At 32.3% G+C, this 18,214-nt stretch overlaps 2 protein-coding genes across 6 annotated transcripts in view; both read right to left on the bottom strand.

Moving 5' to 3' along the window:
- Positions 1-583: 583 nt before the first annotated feature.
- On the bottom strand, positions 584-8,559 carry LOC140060684 (delta(14)-sterol reductase TM7SF2-like). Its single transcript, XM_072106995.1, has 13 exons — positions 8,479-8,559; positions 7,736-7,926; positions 7,295-7,591; positions 6,840-6,972; positions 6,465-6,661; positions 6,090-6,144; positions 5,695-5,889; positions 5,278-5,381; positions 4,922-5,044; positions 4,169-4,343; positions 3,738-3,818; positions 3,447-3,566; positions 584-2,795 (listed from the first exon to the last, which is right to left on the bottom strand). The coding sequence occupies exons 2-13, from the start codon at positions 7,901-7,903 to the stop codon at positions 2,635-2,637; spliced, it is 1,809 nt and encodes a 602-aa protein (XP_071963096.1). The 5' UTR covers positions 7,904-7,926; positions 8,479-8,559; the 3' UTR covers positions 584-2,634.
- A 2,078-nt stretch (positions 8,560-10,637) lies between these two features.
- The window catches only part of LOC140061165 (uncharacterized), a 40,767-nt gene continuing 33,190 nt past the window's right edge, over positions 10,638-18,214 (bottom strand). For all 5 annotated transcript variants that reach the window (XM_072107644.1, XM_072107643.1, XM_072107642.1 and 2 more), the window contains exons 8-11: positions 17,035-17,122; positions 16,829-16,913; positions 15,387-15,517; positions 10,638-14,808 (exon numbers count right to left, since the gene is read on the bottom strand). In XM_072107644.1, coding sequence (XP_071963745.1) covers positions 14,780-14,808; positions 15,387-15,517; positions 16,829-16,913; positions 17,035-17,122 — 333 coding nt within the window. In that variant the 3' untranslated portion in view covers positions 10,638-14,779. The remainder of the gene's footprint in view (positions 14,809-15,386; positions 15,518-16,828; positions 16,914-17,034; positions 17,123-18,214) is intronic.

The following is an 18,214-nucleotide window of genomic DNA, read 5'->3' as shown; positions in this document are numbered from 1 at the left end:
ACATCCAACTCACAAACGCTTGAAAAGACCTCATTACAATATAAAAAGCTTTATTTGTCCTCGGTAAATAATCCTTAAACAGGCTATTCAATAGATACCCAGTTACGTCACTCTCTTCAAATAACTCGAGTCTTTTCAACGGGGTTCCGATGCTTGTAACGGACAAAGAATAGAAAAACCTGGGTAATTCCTTTTTTGGCTAATATGCGTTATAGATTTGATATAAATGGTTGGTTATTATCATTAGTTTAGTCACGTTTATATTATGACATAATTAATATACATAATATTTTGGCTTTGTCATGTTAATATAGTCACTAAATTATTATTTTAGTAAATACTGATTATCGAACATAGTCAAACAAGTACTGTAGGATGAATTAAAAATAAAATTGCGATTCTAATTATGATGAATGTAATGAAGATGAAATTGTGTTATTAGTTAGTTATGATAATAATTTGATAATGATTCAGAAAATATGCGCATAGCAGATAGAGGTCGCACGCTATTATAACTCATTGGTAAACTGAAAAACAAGTTACATAAAAAAATATTATTTAAGCAATAAAGCATTAATTTTACTCCAAATCATTTATTTTGAAAATTCGAAAAGCTCACACAACATGTACATATTTAGATTATTATTAAATGATATTTACCAATATCTTGTATTGTCGTTTATTCCACACTTTCTAAAACTACTTTCAACAGATTTGTATAACACACATGAATTCAGTACGTAGTTGAATTGTAATAAAATATTAATCTGCAGATAGTGTTTTTATAAATGTTACTTCAATATTAAACAGACAGTTTTAAAACACTGGCTTTATCCAAGATCACACCATTGTATTTCTAAAATAGGTCACTAACTTCTTCAAGAACACCATTTTAGAAATAGATCCCTGGTTTCTTCAAGAACACTATTTTAAAAAAGATCACAAGTTTCTTCAAGAACACTATTTTAAAAATACAGTAGATCCCTGGTTTCTTCAAGAACACTATTTTATAAATAGGTCCCTGGTTTCTTCAAGAACACTATTTTATAAATAGGTCCCTGGTTTCTTCAAGAACACTATTTTATAAATAGATCCCTGGTTTCTTCAAGAACACTATTTTAGAAATAGTTTCCTGGTTTCTTCAAGAACACAATTTTAAAAATAGATCCCTGGTTTCTTCAAGAACACTATTTTAAAAAAAGATCACGAGTTTCTTCAAGAACACTATTTTAGAAATAGGTCCCTGGTTTCTTCAAGAACACTACTTTAAAAATAGATTACGAGTTTCTTCAAGAACACTATTTTAAAAATAGATTCCTGGTTTCTTCAAGAACACTATTTTTAAAATAGATCATGAGTTTCTTTAAGAACATTATTTAAAAAAACTCAATTTTAAAAATAAATCCCCGTTCCTCCTATATTATTTTTTTTAGAAAGAAATAGATGATCGATTCCATGTAAGGACACTATTTTTGAAATAGTTCCCTGGTTTATTCTAAAGCAGTATTTAAAAGAGTTCCCTGATAAAGCTACATCTAATTACATTAAGCCACTGCTGGGTGGTTCTCTCTATGAATATTGTCATTAATCATAATGTCATTAAAAGTTAACCATATTATATATCACAACGAACTAATAAATTCTTCTTCTCATAAAAATTTAAAAGTTGCATACTGTATGAAATACAAAAACACCAAACAGTACACAATGAAAATATCATCTACATGTCCTTTTTATATTAAGTAATAAAGCAGCTTAAACCAGGCCTGATTTGCTAAATGATCTAATACTGAATGTTGCTTTGATTATTGTATATGAACTATTTAACACAAAGAATAAAAGCGATATTTACAAAAAAAAAAAAAAAAAGCAACACAAATTTCACATAAATGGGTTAAATCATATTACAAATTAAGTAACTAATGAAACACTACTAGGTTCACTAACAACTAAATACAGTATTTACATTTAAAGAAATTGTAAACACACGTAATAAATACACAACTTGTACAACAATTACAAACTCGCGTTAATTTTGCAAGCACTGAAATTCAGCAATTTTAAAATTGAATCTTGAATTAATTACAGTGTAGGGCATCAATATTTGAAATATTATTAATAATGTTAAATTTAAAGTTATTTACACAATTTCCATAAAAAAAAATATGTAGAAAATTCTGATTATTTTTATTGTTTAAGGCTTTTATTGTAAAGTATTCTAAATTATTAATTTTAATACTTTTGTTGGTTCCCTACAAATTTGATTTGAAAATAATAAGATAACTAATTTAATTTACCTAATGATATGATCAGCAAGGAAAGGAAAGTAAATATTAGTGAGGCTATAAATGATATTTTTTACTACAGAAAGTAAAATGACTATAGCACAGGTCAATTAGGGTATAAACAAAGGGGAGTGCTAGATACCTGTACACAAGAAACATTTCGATTTACCAAAATTTACCTGAGAAATACCTGACCGAAAACAACCAGTCATTAAATTTTTTTTACAGAAAGATCTATGAAAGGCCACATTAGCTTTTTTCTTCTGTCAAATATCTCGAGTTTAAAAACATTTGTTGTGATTGATTCTTTGGAAAATATTTTAGTACTGTTTAAAAACGGTTGAACACTCTAGTAAAGTTTTGGGAAAATCCTGTAGGGGACTAATTGAGTGTACTTGTCCCAAGCGGGGCCATACTTCTGCCGGCAGTGATAGTCATCACGTCGCTGTCGATGCACGAGTAACACGGTCAAATAAAATGGATAGAAGTAGACGAAGATACTCTTACAACCTAATAGAAAATAATAATGAAATATAAGGTAATGGATTAATTTGTACAGTAGAACCTCTAAGTCAGAGTCGCTATGTTTACACACACAGACTTTATATTCTATTGTTAGGCCTTGTGACATCCCTATTAGGCTTTGGGACACCTATATTTGGCTCTTCTATTCAGCTTTGGAACACCCCCTATTCGGCTTTGGGACACCTATATTTGGCTCTTCTATTCGGCTTTGGGACACCCCCTATTCGGCTTTGGGACACCTATATTTGGCTCCTCTATTCAGCTTTGGGACACCCCTATTTGGCTTTGGGACACCCATATTCGGCTTTGGGATGAAAACTTGTTGGATTTCTTTTCTTTTAAATATGAAAAGTGCATGTTTATCTATTATCACCGATCATTATCATCCTAGTGTAAATGGGCCTTTTAAAGTAATTCTAATTATTGACATGAAGACCTAATATGGGTTTAATTAGGAGCAACTCTCAGCCATTGTAGACTAAACAACTTTCTGCACAGTGATAGTCATATGAATAAAATGCAACGCATAAAAAACATGACAAGCCTGTTACAAACAAACTTCATTTGTAAAAGCAGAAACTGTTAATATGTAAATTATTTTGGCATAAACTGAAACATTGAAATAAGAATACTTACCACAGAACAACGACCATGAGAAAGCCATCATGATATCGCCAAGGTAATTTGGATGTTGTACCATACCCCACCAGCCACCTACCAGAAGCTTCTTGTTTGGTGTTTGTATTGTCGCTAAATCTGTAGTAGACAAGAACAACATACAAGTTACATATTAATGTATATTATTTATTAATGTTAATTATGTTGCAGAAAAATATTCAAAAAGTATTTATTTTAAAGGTTTTTATAAATCAAATGTGTACAGCATTACAACTGAATTTACATATCAACAAACAAATTAAACGTTACCTTTCAATGCAGGATTGTTTGGATTTTTGCGGAACATGTTCTTTTGACAGTTGGAAGAACGGAAGATGTAGTAACCAAAAACTGAAAACAATTACAAAATATTACAATAATATTTTTAAAGCATTTTTGTCATAACATCATGAAGGCTAAAGCTACAATCACACTTGTACCGTTTCACGGAACAGAAGACACACCGTTTTGTATAGGAACACCATATAAAGTGAACAGCGCCATCCTCCATTTCGTAAAAAGTGTGAATGTACTTTTATTCAGGATAGATATAAATCTGGTTAAACAGACCTGCATAATTACAATTTTCTTTTTTTTTCTTTTTAAACATTCAAAGTAGAAATTACTTTCTTCTTATTTTAGCATAAAAAGCATTTGTCATGTCCCTTGTTCATTTATTTGTATCCTTAAAAAATACTTACGTCCAAGACAAACGATAGCAGCCAGGTAATAGTTCCTGTATGCCATTGTAACACTGTGATCTACAAGAAATCTGGCTTGCAGCGAATACACGAACGGTACCCAGGCTAGATCACCAAATACCAGCATAAAACCAAAACCGTCGGAGGTAATGTCCATTGTTGTCAGAATGGCATCCTACAATACACAATTTCAACATACATAAATACATATAAAGTATGAATTCAACAAATTAGGATAAACGAAATTAACAGTCCAATATAATTAACTATTTTTATACAAAATGAGATATTATTCATGAATGTATATATGCTGAATGGAAACACAAACCTTCAAAGTCTTCCATCCACCCAAATACCTATTTTAATGTATTACAGTTACACCCAGCCCAATTTCTATAGCACCCAGTCAAGAAACCTCTAGGTACTGAACGTACCATCCCCACCCCTACACTTCTCTAGTTAAATCCATAAAAGTCAACTCAGACTGTGTCGTACGACGAGGCCAGACATGATGTCTTGACTCGTCAGTGCTGTCGTTGAATCCCGATGAAATGAGTGGTTTTGCCATAGCGTCTTGCATAGTTTTTAGGTAGTCGGGAGAGCATTAAACATTAATTTTCTTCGGACGAGATAAATCGTCATACGACGCAGTGCGAGTTGGCCTTTATATATATCCACCCACCCAATCCACCAAGACATGCCAGTTTTGTGCCTAGCACTTGCTTACATTGACTCTCCCGTTTAAATGCTTACCTCACACCATAGGGCGTCCGCTACGTACAATGTATGGAAACAGACCAAAAGAATCATAGGAAGGTTATCCATTGGCGTTCCACTCTCAAGTGCTTTGACCAAAAAGGCCAGGTCAATCATAATCTGTAAGATATAAGTTAGCCATGAATGGGTGGGGTCAGACAATAGGGTCTAATCTTCCATTTAGGAGCAAACTTCATTGTTAAAGACTAATGCTCCACTGGCTATAGCTTTTGCAATGTTTATGCATATGGTGTGTGGGTCATTGAATCCCTGAAGTAACTATTTATTTACTCAAGTTTTTTGGGGCACATAGTAAGCTATTTGAAGCTATATTATTATAGTTATTTACTTACCCATCCAATCAAACCAGGTCGAAGTTCACAGAAAAACTTTAAATCAAAGTTGCCTATACGTGGGTTCAACTCATGACCAATAAACCAATCATAAATGGTGCAATCTGCCAAAAGAAAAATAAATATGGTTTCTTGTACAATAATTGATTATACTGACTACATTAAATTTTATTATATGACTGTTACATCAAGGCAATCTAACAACAGGACACTGAGCTAGCATTGCCAAGATAGGAACTCGTAACAGTCCTTTGATCTTATGTCTGGCTGTGACAAATACCAACAGTACTGTACTATGTACATAATGTTAAGGGGCGTGAAACGGATCTTGTCTCAGCCACAGATAAACCCTTTGATCTTTGGAGCTCAGCATCCTGTTTTTAGATTACCTTGGTTACATTAAGCTTTAAGACTTACGAGAATTTCCTCCCGGTGCCAGCTGACTGTTGGCTACAAACTTAGCCCTGATATATAGTAGTGATGACATCACAAACGAGAAGATGATAGATGCCGTCATCAGAGGTAGAAACTTGTCGTAAACCTTGGTCACAGGATAGCCTTTATAAACAAGTCCTGCAAATGCACAGATGCTCAAGAAAAATGCCAAGAAACCTGTAAAAAAAAATAATATCATAATTTACGAGTGGTTTTTAATCAAAATGATTAGTATTAGTTTGAGAAGATTAAAATCTGCAAACTTCTTGCTTAGAGGACTTAAAAAAATTGTGCACTATTCTTTTTTTTTCATTCGTACTAAAATGAAAAATATTACTATAGTCTATTTACAAAGAAATAAAGTGATAAGGACATACCATTGAGACGGTAAGACAATCTACTTCCATTTTTCAACTGTTGTCCTAAACAACTCTACATAGAAAAAATGAATAAGTATTGTAATGTTAGTTAATATCAATTTAAGCCATTATAGAGATTATACACTACAATAAATATTACCCGCAAAAAAAAATATATTTTTATTCATTATTTTCTTTTTTCTCAGATAACAAAATCCATTCCATCAGATAAAAAGACTTAAGCAAAAAGACTGATAAATGCCTGCCCAGATACATAGCTTTATCGCCATCGGAAAACCGTTCACGATGGGTTAACTTACAAAATGAATATCAATATAAAAGGTTGAAGTTGCAGACCAAATTTTCGGCCGACACGAAATGAATCAGCCTTACCTTGCCAATTGGTAGCATGTATAAGGCAGCCTGGAATACCATCCAGCCACAAAACATGAGGTAGGCTTCTGGGTCATAGTAATCTGCAAATTTTCTACTGAAGCCAGGCTTTAGGGTCAGCTCACACTTGTTCTTTCCACAGGCAAAGTAAAAATAGTACATAGCCAGTGGAAGGAAAAACACAGTCAATGTTGCACCTAATGTAAAAACAACAAACACGTTAATAATGCTTATTAGTATTACACTAATTTGATTAGTAACTTTGGATTGGACAATGACCAATTAGTTTCTCATAAACATTCTAGACCGACTTTTAATTATTCTTAATTTCTGCAGATTGCAGAATAAATAAAACTAAATAATTGAATACTTTACCTATGGGCCCACCAAACTCGTAATGGGTAGTCTTTGCTACCCTTGTTGAGAATGATTCCAAAGGTGCATCAATGGTCTGCTTCCCAGCCTTTACTGCAGAGCGTGTTCCATAGGTTCTGGTTTCTGTAGTAGCCTGTGCATGAAACAGGAAGGTTTAAAGATTTATTTTAAAACTTTATGAAAGATAAGGCAAAATAAACATGGTCTTACTCTTGGTTGGAGCAAAGGACTATTAAATGTGTCTGATGGTGCCAGTCTCATAGGAACATGATTTATTAAGCTCTGTCTACACTATCAAACTTTATGTGACAAAAAAATGTGATGTCATACCACTACCATATTTGGGCACATCACATTTTTTGTCAAACTAGTTTGATAGTGTAGACTGATCTTTAGACATTGTCAGGCTAATACTAAATTGAGTCAGGCCTAGATAGGTAAACAAACCCACTTACAGTGCTGCTAACTACAGTTCTTCTTGAGCTGCGTCTAGGTGTCTCATCAGGGATCACAGTTGTTTGTGCTGGTGCAGGATTATTCTCGCTCTTCTTGTCTTCTTTCTCCTTTTGTTGTCGAGCTGGGCCTTGGGAAACTTTCTTCGGCCTACCAGGAGAACCCTTCTGCTGTCTGGCGGGTGAAGTCTTCTTCTGTCTGGCAGGAGAAGGCTTCCGTCTTGCTGGCGACCTAGAACGACTCCTTCTTCCAGCACGTCTTGCTGGAGATTTGGATCGTGACCTAAAAGATCCATCTCTCTACAAAATAAATTTAGGTTTAAATAATAAATTCAATTATCCTATATTTGATATAAATTCAAAAAGTATAATTTAAATATATATGGACGTACAATCAACAAAACAACAACATTTTTTGGTCGAGTATGATTTTCTAGAGCTTACCGAAATATCATTCTTTCTTACGACGTCTTCAGTACCATCTTCAAAGGTTACAAATACGTCATCATCTTCAATACTTTTAATGGTTGCTTTAAACCACAGAGAGCTGCCTGGCCATTTCGCTCTCACCTCTTCACCCACTGAGAATTGTTTTTTACTACGTCTGCTCATGTTTTTTATAAACTAAAATAGGCCTAAAAGATACACAAAATTTATTTCATTCTTATATAGGCCTAGGCTAATTTAATTCATTTATATAATATCTAGGCCTAGGCTAGGCCTATTGCATAAGACCACCCTGTCCTTTCCGCGTGTCATGACACATCATCGCACTCCGAGAGCCAGCCGCCTCATTTATACAATCCATCCACCAACATGATTTGATTATGAATTATCACACGCCCACCCCCACCCAGCCTACCATTCCAGGCAGCATGCTAGCTCTCTGTAATCGTATGGTATCACAGAGCTAAGTCTAGCCTACACTGTGTTAAATTAACACCAGAGTAACCAAACAAAATTTAAATTGTCTAGGCCTAACCATCAATAAACTCACACAGATCAAGTCGTCGGTTTTCTTGCATATCGGTCGTCGGTAAACTAAAGTCGTGACTGCCAGCCTAGCTCACGATCGATAGCCCAACAACTCACATTAATTATTACAAGTTTACAATGCTATTAGCCTGATTAATAAAGTGAATGTTACACATAAATATTTAAAAAAATATAATTAAATTTGTTCTTACTTCAAATATCTATATTTTCCTTGTTTGTAGGTTAAATATCAATCATACTTTTTCCTATGTTTAATTTTAAACCGCGTACACAAGATGAGTAACGGAAAACTGTTCCGTCATATCGGGAATGAATTTGATTGGACAGTAGATATTTGCATATGAACTGCGCCATGTATGATTGGTTGATTATCATCAATCGATATTCCGTTGTGTAAAGTAAAAATATGGGGACCTGAAATGTGTTCACTATTTAATACTGTAAAAGTAATAAATTATAATAGGCTAGTAGAAACAATAATAAATAATATGAAATAGAATTTTATTAATTATTTGTTTTAATCATAATTGATGTATTTCAATGCTGTATAAAAGATATTGCATTCCTTTATAAATAAACATTTAGCATCAGAGAAGATTTTACTTTTTACATTTAATTTAAAAAGGACAATAAAAAAATATCTTGTACATTATATTGTTTGTACTGTTAGGTCTACTGTTACTAATAACTAAAATTATGTTTTTATTTACTTGTATACTTGTAACATTGTAAACATAATTGTTTTATTTCATTTCCTTATTTTAGATAGTACATTCATAATATACAAATTCTACAAAACCAAAGAGAAAACAACAAAAATACACCACTGGAAATTAAAGCAACCTTAACACAACCTAATATCCTAAAATATCAATTTGTATGAATGCTGATAGGTTGGATTGTGGAAGTACATTAACTATGGTTTTAATCAGACTATTACAACCATGGAGGTATAATTAATAATACTGTACATTTATTTTTCCCCATGTTATAACTGTTTAAAAAAAAACCTATATATTGTTGTGGACTAAAACCCGACTTTAGCCAGCTCTGGATTGGTAGTCTTTCGAGAATCAGGCCTACACTTATTCAAATTACAAAACCTGTGTTTAGTCAGGTGATTTTATTTAATACACTTTTCTATATCTTGTTTTGTATTTATTTGTGCAAAGTAATGATCTACTGTATGTATTGATGTAAATTAGGTGGGGGGGGGGGGGGGTAGGATAGGGGTTGATAGTTGCTTTTGCCTTTTTACTTTTCTGTTGTTATATTTTATATTGTGAAGGATGCACCTTTGTGCTAAGTGTGCCACCGATCTAAAGGTGTAATTCCAAATAAATAAATAAATAAATGTACCGTATATTTTTTAATTAAATATTGAAAGTTTTGTGCTTTTTATTTCCAGATTTCAGAGAGAGGAATAAGCGAATGATGATTTATGTTATTAATTGATATAAATTACCTTGATATTATTTCAGCATTGTGTAACCTGGAGTGTGAATATTATGGTATAAAAACATTGATTTTGTTTGCCTTTGCTAAGCATATGATTGAGTGTGTCTTTTGTTGGCCAATGTTTCTTTGTTTGAATCGCATGATTGTTCCGGTTGATTGCTCTCACTTATTATGCCTAACAAGCCATGCTCTTTTAAAGCTTTATACACTACAATACAAAATATCTGTTAATTGTCACAGGGGGGAGTTCAGAATAATTACTAGATAAAAATAAATTTTTAATTGCACATAATATACAAGAAAAGTAAACACAATGGAATTGTTGATGTCAAGTTTGCAGTTCACCATAGGGGCGGATTAGGCATTATAAAAGATGGGGCGACTTTGTAATGGGGCGACTTTGCGATGGGGGGGACTGTGCCGGGGCTACTTTGTTTTGGGGCGACTTTGTATGGTTTGTAAATATTTCATCAATGATAAAAACCATCTATCAGGTTGCAGAAAAATAAAAAAATAAATAGTTCTGAAAAGAACTGTCGAATTTTCAAAATTTCGATCAGTGACCTTCGATCATTTTCAGGAGTGAGAATGCAGAAAGTCCAGGAAATTGGATGGGTAAAGTAAGATACTATTTAAACAACTGGATGAAAGTTAATTCTGCTATTCAACCTCACTGCACTTAATTCTCATAAGTGGAAGTTACTTGAAAGTTAGGTGTGTGCATAGTGCATAGGAGTTTTAAAATTAGAATAATACTACATCATACATACTGATTATTACAGTATAAAGATAACCACACATACATGTCACAACAGATATTAAAACATTAAGAACACCACATCAACAGAATCAAGACATTCACATAAAATAATGGAACATTTGAAAAAAAAAGTACTATTCTGGCAAAAATTTATTGCGTATGGTACAAATTGACACAGAAATGAACCTTTTCAAATTAAGTACTGCACTTATACAAATAAGCCCCCAGCATGAAATCTATAAGTTTAAAAAGTGCATATTTGAACAGTGTAATTTGATGTATTGAAATATATAACTATGAAATGGATTATTACAAACAATAATTTATTAACGCTTAATAAATAGTGTCATAGCGCCCTCTCTCTGAAAACATGATCCCACCACTGTCAACATAATAGATGGGTTTTCATTTTTTTCCAGTCTTTATTAGAAGAGGGCGCTATGACACTATACTACTACAACGCTGTATAAAAAGTTATCTCAAAGTCAAATCTCAACCATAACGAAACTTTAGAAATATTGTTTTCAATGGATCTTTCTAATTCAGATGGTTTCCTTTCTTGGTTTGTTAGCATTCAGAACAAACCTACAGGTGTAAATTATGGCAAATGTTTTATAACAAAGGGTTTGATTGGACTCTCCGTGTGGTACCATATGATTAAATCTTATAAGCTCAACCCTAAAAGAAAAAAAAATCATCCCCCAGGTCCCATAGAAAACATCTGTATAAGTAGTTTGTGGAATAGTTAAATTTACTGTACTTGGGCGGGTACATGCCCAACCCTCTAATTACAGTAGGTCAAAATTGGGGTGTGGTCCAACACCCATGTACACATGTAGCCCTTTTGTATAATAATAAGTGATCCAAATTTAGCAGAGGGCTTAAAAGAGCAAGTAGCCATCTTCATCATTCACACTTAGGGAAACACCAATACAATTTTAAACATTATCTTGACTAAAAGTGAAATCCTTAAATCAACTTAAGTGAAATACTTTATGTAAGGAAAATATTTCACTTAAGCGCGATTGGTGATGATGGCCACAGCGAATTTTAATCACCGAATTGAGAACAGAGAAAAATATGGCTATAACTACACTGAAAAGTATGATTAGCCTGCAAGAAAACCTATGGTGCAGAAATGAACAATATACTTATGAAAATTTGAACAACATGGCTAATCACAAATGCTTTCAATCAATAACAAAAAAAAAGATTATAATAAATGATAATTTCATATTAATCTATGCTTACTAATTGACAATAAGTATTAAAAATAATATAATATCTAACAGAATAAAATAGTTTTTAACTTATACATAAAAATACAATATTAATGATAGAGAACATGTATTCATTTCATACAAAATAGTATATTTTACAATATTCAAAATCATCAAATTACTTTTCTACATACAGTTCATTTATGTAAAAAAAACATGTTATCTTCACTGATAGAAAATTCTTTTATTTAATAAATTTCTTATATTTTTTAAAAATTTGTTCGCACAATATTCTACCAGATTCATAAAGTGTACACACTTCTTATTATTCAAAATAAACTGAAGTAAATTAAGCCTTGTTTACACTATAAAACTGTATGTGACAAAAAAATGTGATGTGCCCATATATGGACACGATAATGTCATATCACTACCATATTTGGGTACATCACTACCATTTTTGGGTACATCACTACCATATTTTGGCATATCACTACCATATTTGGCCATATCACTACCATATTTGGGCAAATCAAACTTTGTTTGTCAAACTAGTTTGATAGTGTAGACAGCGCTTTAGATTGCTTCAAGCATTTACTATTTATATACTGATAAACTAAATTTAGCAGAAATATAGTAAAAACATTTTAAGAATTATACAGGGGCAGATTCAGAATGTGTTAACCGGGGAGTGCTAACGTTTAATATTAATAGTCTGTAAAAAATAGATATTAAATTGGAGTTCATAATTTTATTTTAGCTGTCAGTGTCAATCAAAAAGGGGGACCGCTACCCCAATCTCTACCTTTGAATCCGCCCCTGTTAGTATAAATTCTAACCTCCTAAACTTTTTTTTCCATAATTACTCATAAAACTAAGGTAACTAACTACTACAGTATTGGTATATTAAATTTAAAGCATTCTGGAAACTTTTTATATATGTAATGATAATTAGACTTACTTAAGAAAAACAAATATTTTAATAAATTTATGAAAAAATGTTTATTAACTGAAAATATTTTTAATAAAAGAATTAGTTATACTGTTTTTACAGCAAATTTTAATTAAGTAATTTGCTAGCTTGATTTGCATCAATAATTTGATTAGCTAAATTATGTATTAGGCAATCTGATTGGCTAGTAAAATTATTTATTATGTAATCTGAGTCGTTCATTTTAGACACATGATGAGTACCATAACCATGACTATCACCATCTAAACACACTTTTATACCTGCAAAAAGTTGTGTGTATCTTTAGAAGGCTGCTATCCATCGTAATGACAAAGTGAATGATTGCGCAATAATATTTAAAAACATTAACTACCTCGATTATTATTATTATTGAATGATTATTATAGTTAATAAACATGTCTCCGCTATTTCATTAGTATTGCCTTATACCCGCTATAGACAGCATTTTATCGGGAATTAAAAATATAATGAGTTAAACTGGATCGCTATGCCTGATAATTACTTAATAGACTTATACCATAAGCGGTATATTATTATTTTATTTCTTTAAAATGAAATAAAACATATTTTTCTATAATAGGAAAAATATGCAATTATTAACTTTATTCTTTGGTGTTTTTCATTAAACATTTATAAAGAAGCTTGCTTTTGTTTAAACTATTTTGACATCCAAACATCTAATCTTACATGATGGATGTATATTTTAATGTGTTACCACCAAACTACAGTAAAACCCCGCTTATTGGACCCCCTATTAGGGGAGGACACTTGGTCCCGAAGGTTTACTTTTAATAGGGGTTCTACTGAAATAACAAATCAAAATAGTTATAAATTACTGAATTGTTTGTGTTTAAAAATTACCATGGAAACAATAAAAACAATTTTTGGAAAACAACTGCGCCTGTTTTATCTCTACTTGGTCCCAAATATTAATATACTGTAAATTTTATTAAATGAAATATTTCACAGCAGTAAGAGGGATTCAATCAAATACAGTATATAACTAAAAGCCATATAATGTAAAGCCAATCAACAATAAAGATATAATATAGAATAGAGAGTTGCTTTTTTAAAAACCCAGACAAATCACAAAATAATTTAAAACTAATTTTAACATTTAACAACATTTATTTATATTAAATACCAATTGTAAAAATTGTAAATGTAATCAGAGAAACAAATCAATATTTACCACAATTGGAAGACAACAAACTATATTGGTTATATTTGCATTTGATAGTCTGATAGACATTTCCAATATGTACATAAATGCTAGCAGAATAGAAAATTAGCATAATAAGCATTTATATTTAACTTTTTGCATGTTTTTGTTTTGTATTTTAATTGAATTTTTCGTTGAAAATTAAAATGATTAAATTGGTTTAACTAAAAATTTATTACGATTAACTAATTTTTATTGCAAAATACAAAAAACAAAATCTGACAATGATTAATTAAGAATAGAAAAAAAGAAGTTTTTTTGTGGAATAAGAAAATACAAATGCTTACTGCAATACCAAACATGTTGGATGAAAAAAGAAAAAAAATATTCGGGGCAATTTCACTTAAGAAAGTATCACCAATCTGGTCAGAAATGGATGTAAAAAACTGTTTTTATTATTAAATTTGAATTATCAATTAATATTATTATTTTTAGGAGGATATGCTTAAAGCTATGGAACTCATCTTCAAAATATTCACCACCCACCATCCCTTAAAAATTTAATTTTTTTTGGAAAAAACGTTATATCTAAATGATATTTACAATAAATCTAAATTGTATGAGTTACTCTTAATTCCGTCATGGATTTTCACTCAAATACAATCTGGCAGTCGACACTGGTTCAGTTCGAAAAGACGCAAAAAAGAGTCTTTCTATTCTCAGTCATATTTACAAAAAAACTAGACTTGTTCCACATTTATCTTATCCCCAAAAAACAAACCGTGAACCCCGAAGTATTACCAATAAGGAGGAATGATTGTATCTATTATATTATAAGGCATCCAGTAATCACATGACCAATGGAAAACATGTTGATTGGTGGTTAATACTCTCTGTATATTTTGATTTCATCAACTTATTATCGCTTGCTCAATTCTTGTCTGATAACTGTAATAAGAAATTAAAGGATAATTATTATTATTTTTTTGTATTATTCAATATATTACACAGAGGCGCCTCACAAGGTGGAGCCACCTTGGTTTCAAGGCGCCTCAGACAACAAATACAACATTTTAAAACCAAAAATTAACAGAAATATCAATCAAATCTTCAAGAATTAACAAGAAATTGTTGTACATAATAAAACAATAAAGCATTTTCACAATTCGAAAGACAATCAGATCCAAAAATAAAAATTTCACTAAAAAATGTAAAATTATACGTTAAAGAAAATAAATATTAAAAATTAATGATGTGATACATGTGACACAATAATTATAAACAGTTTTATTCATGGCTAAATTTGTCAATAAGAATCAACTGTTTATCTTAAACAAGCATTTTGTAAGCTCCACCCATTTATGCAGATTTCTTGACAACTTGTTTTCTCAAAGTTCACAATAGTGTTTTACAATACATGCACATTTTGAGAGGTAATGTTTAATGATATCAAGTGCATTTTAACAATTGCATTTTGATATTTCCAACATTAAAAGCTTATTAAATAATGTAAAATAACATTTTACCTTCAATAATTTCTTCTTTCACTTTCTGAATTTCCTTTTTCATCTCGCTAACAATCTCCGTTTTTAATTTTTCTAAATCTCCATTCAATCCGTTTGGCAGTCCAGCTGCCCCGCTTATCGATGACTTTCGTCTGGAATCAAATCAAAAAATTGAGTACTAATATATTTCGTTCAAGATAGAAAACGTTTAGATGCCCGGTACAGAACATCGCCCATTTGTACTACTTTTTTGCATTAAGTGTCAATTGTGTTTTTGTTTACCATCAGAGGAAACATCATAATAATAATCTCATTGAACCAAGGCAATCTAACAACAAGATGCTGAGCTCCGGAGATCAAAGGGTTTATCTGTGGCTGTGACAGGATCAGTTCCACGCCCCTGTAACAAACACCGCATTCCACAGAGAATATGCATATAGTACAGTACTGTTGGGATTTGTCGCAGCAAGACATAAGAGGGATTTGTCGCAGCAAGACATAAGATCAAAGGACTGTTATAAGTTCTTATCTTGGCAAGACGAGCTCAGTGTCCTGTTGTTAGATTGCCTTGTAAGCACAAAAACAAAGCATATGATAAGTGAATATTGCAAGAATTAAAGCTAACAATTTACCAAAAGCGCGCATCACACTCTAATACCTTCTCTAGCAAGATAGCTTTATCTCTGTGGTAGGGGTGAAGGCCAAATATGTAATTTCATTACAATCTCTTTTTCAAGCCATTATTGTCAAATGTCAGATACTTTAGTATAGGTGACGAGCTCAATATAGTCAACCAATACAGTAATGAGTTTGCAACTCAAACTTGGTCATTATTATTGATAAGGCACTGCAGAGGCTTGAAAATTTTTTTTTCAGAAGTGGATCTAGCACTTTGGTAGTGAGGATTTTTTAAAAACAGTAACAGAGTGATGTGTGGTTAATGTTGGTAGCAGATCGTAATCGATTTGTTGATTTGGTTTTTAATTTACATGCTATTGTCAATTTCTATCCGTTTTGAGAAGCCAAGCACTCCCTATTTCAACACACCACTGCTTTTATACTAATTCTCTGGTCTAACCACACAGCCTGTTTGACACCATTAACATGTTGAAGCATTCAAGTGGACATAAACCTTACCTCACATCAACCACACAATATAATCCCTTTCTGATAGCACAGAAGAGAGTTTTTTGAGAAGGAAGAACAATGATATCATTAAAAAAAATAAGTTAAATAACCTTTGCCCTGCCCTATAAACATACTGCATACATACTGTGCACAGAGATGAGGCCATGGGAGGTTGAAAGCCAGGTACAGCATTCTGTAGGCCTACAGTACTATTGTTTGCCAGCTGGAATGAAGGCCTACTTGCTAAAAGTTGCTTTTAGAATAACATATTCTTACTAACAATTTTTGGTTGGTTGTTGGTGTTATACGGACCAAAATATCATTTGTTTACTTACCCAATTTTAGGAGAAGATGATGGAGGTGTGCTACAAGGCTCCTTTGATCCAAATTTGTTATTCCTCTCCCATGGCTTTTTCGTATCTGTAAAATAATATGAGAGAATAATTAGTATACATAACATAAAACCAAAGGTGGTTCTGCTGTATATCAACATCTCTTAAATGACCTAGTGTAAAAAAGACTTTGTAAATGAAATGTTTACCTGTCGTTGCTGGTGCTGGCGCTGCATTTCTAACTGTTTTATCTGCTGTGGCTGGTGGAGCTGCCGCAGCAGGAGTAGATGATCCACCCTAAAGAAATTTATATTATATAATGCTCAGCATTCAATGAACAATAATAATAAGCCGTTATCTAATAATACATTTATAGTGGTTAAATAATGACTACCACTGGTGTAGGGAGCTTTCATTTGCGACGATGAGCCTCAGTCAGGTCTGTCAATGTGTCGTCGGTCATTGCCTGGACCAAGAAACCACAAACTTTTTCGCATGCGAACAATGAACTAACATGATGTTAATGTTAAAGACCCATTCCCTACAATTTGTGATGTTTTGTAAAAATAATCCATATATATTACTTTAAAAACATTAAACCAGGTCATTCTTTGTCTTAAATGCACGTTTTATGGTAAATTATGATAAAAAGTGAGAAACAATGCACTACCTAAGTAGCTCGCGGCGAATGACCTCTCGTGGACGGTCTTAGGCCTAGCTTAGCAAGGCTTAGTTTTGTAGGCCTAGCTGGTAAACATCGGTAACGTACGAATATCGTACGCTAGCTATATACCTAGCCTGACGTTGTATAGTTGCTGATTTAATTGTCTTTCTATTTTTGTCAGACTCCGTTCATACAAATTGGAGGAAAACCGGTATTTTCGCTGAAAAGTTAGGAGTCTTCCATTTGTTTTGGCCTCACGATCGATCGAGATGTGGGTGAATTACAGAAGAAAAACAAACATATCAATCCGCGCGCAATGCATTTTGGGATTTATGGCGGGCCGCTATAATTATTATAATCGACTTATTTTTCACATTTATAACCGTTTAAAGACGAAAAAAGTTATCGCAATAGGACCATATAGTATTATTTTTACATTAAATATAGTTTGTGATCTTAAATTAGATCTAAAAAACGTAGGGAAGGGGTCTTTAATGTTGTTCAATTTATAAAGCGTTTTTTTACAATCAAAAGGTTGTCCCAAAGCGCTGAGAGAAAAAACAGAATAAAAAAATTACAAAGAAGAAAGATGGGTTTTTAAGAGTGTTTTGAAAACCATGATAGAGGATGCATTTTTAATAGGATTAGGAAGATTGTTCCACAGTTTAGGAGCTGCAACTGCAAAGGCTCGATCACTAGGTCTTAAGGCGGCTGGGTGGAACAAA

Source organism: Antedon mediterranea, chromosome 10 (assembly GCF_964355755.1).
Source record: "Antedon mediterranea chromosome 10, ecAntMedi1.1, whole genome shotgun sequence".
Classification (NCBI taxonomy): Eukaryota; Metazoa; Echinodermata; class Crinoidea; order Comatulida; family Antedonidae; genus Antedon; species Antedon mediterranea.
Note: the sequence above shows the minus strand (reverse complement) of the source record. Positions and strands in the feature narration are given on the sequence as shown.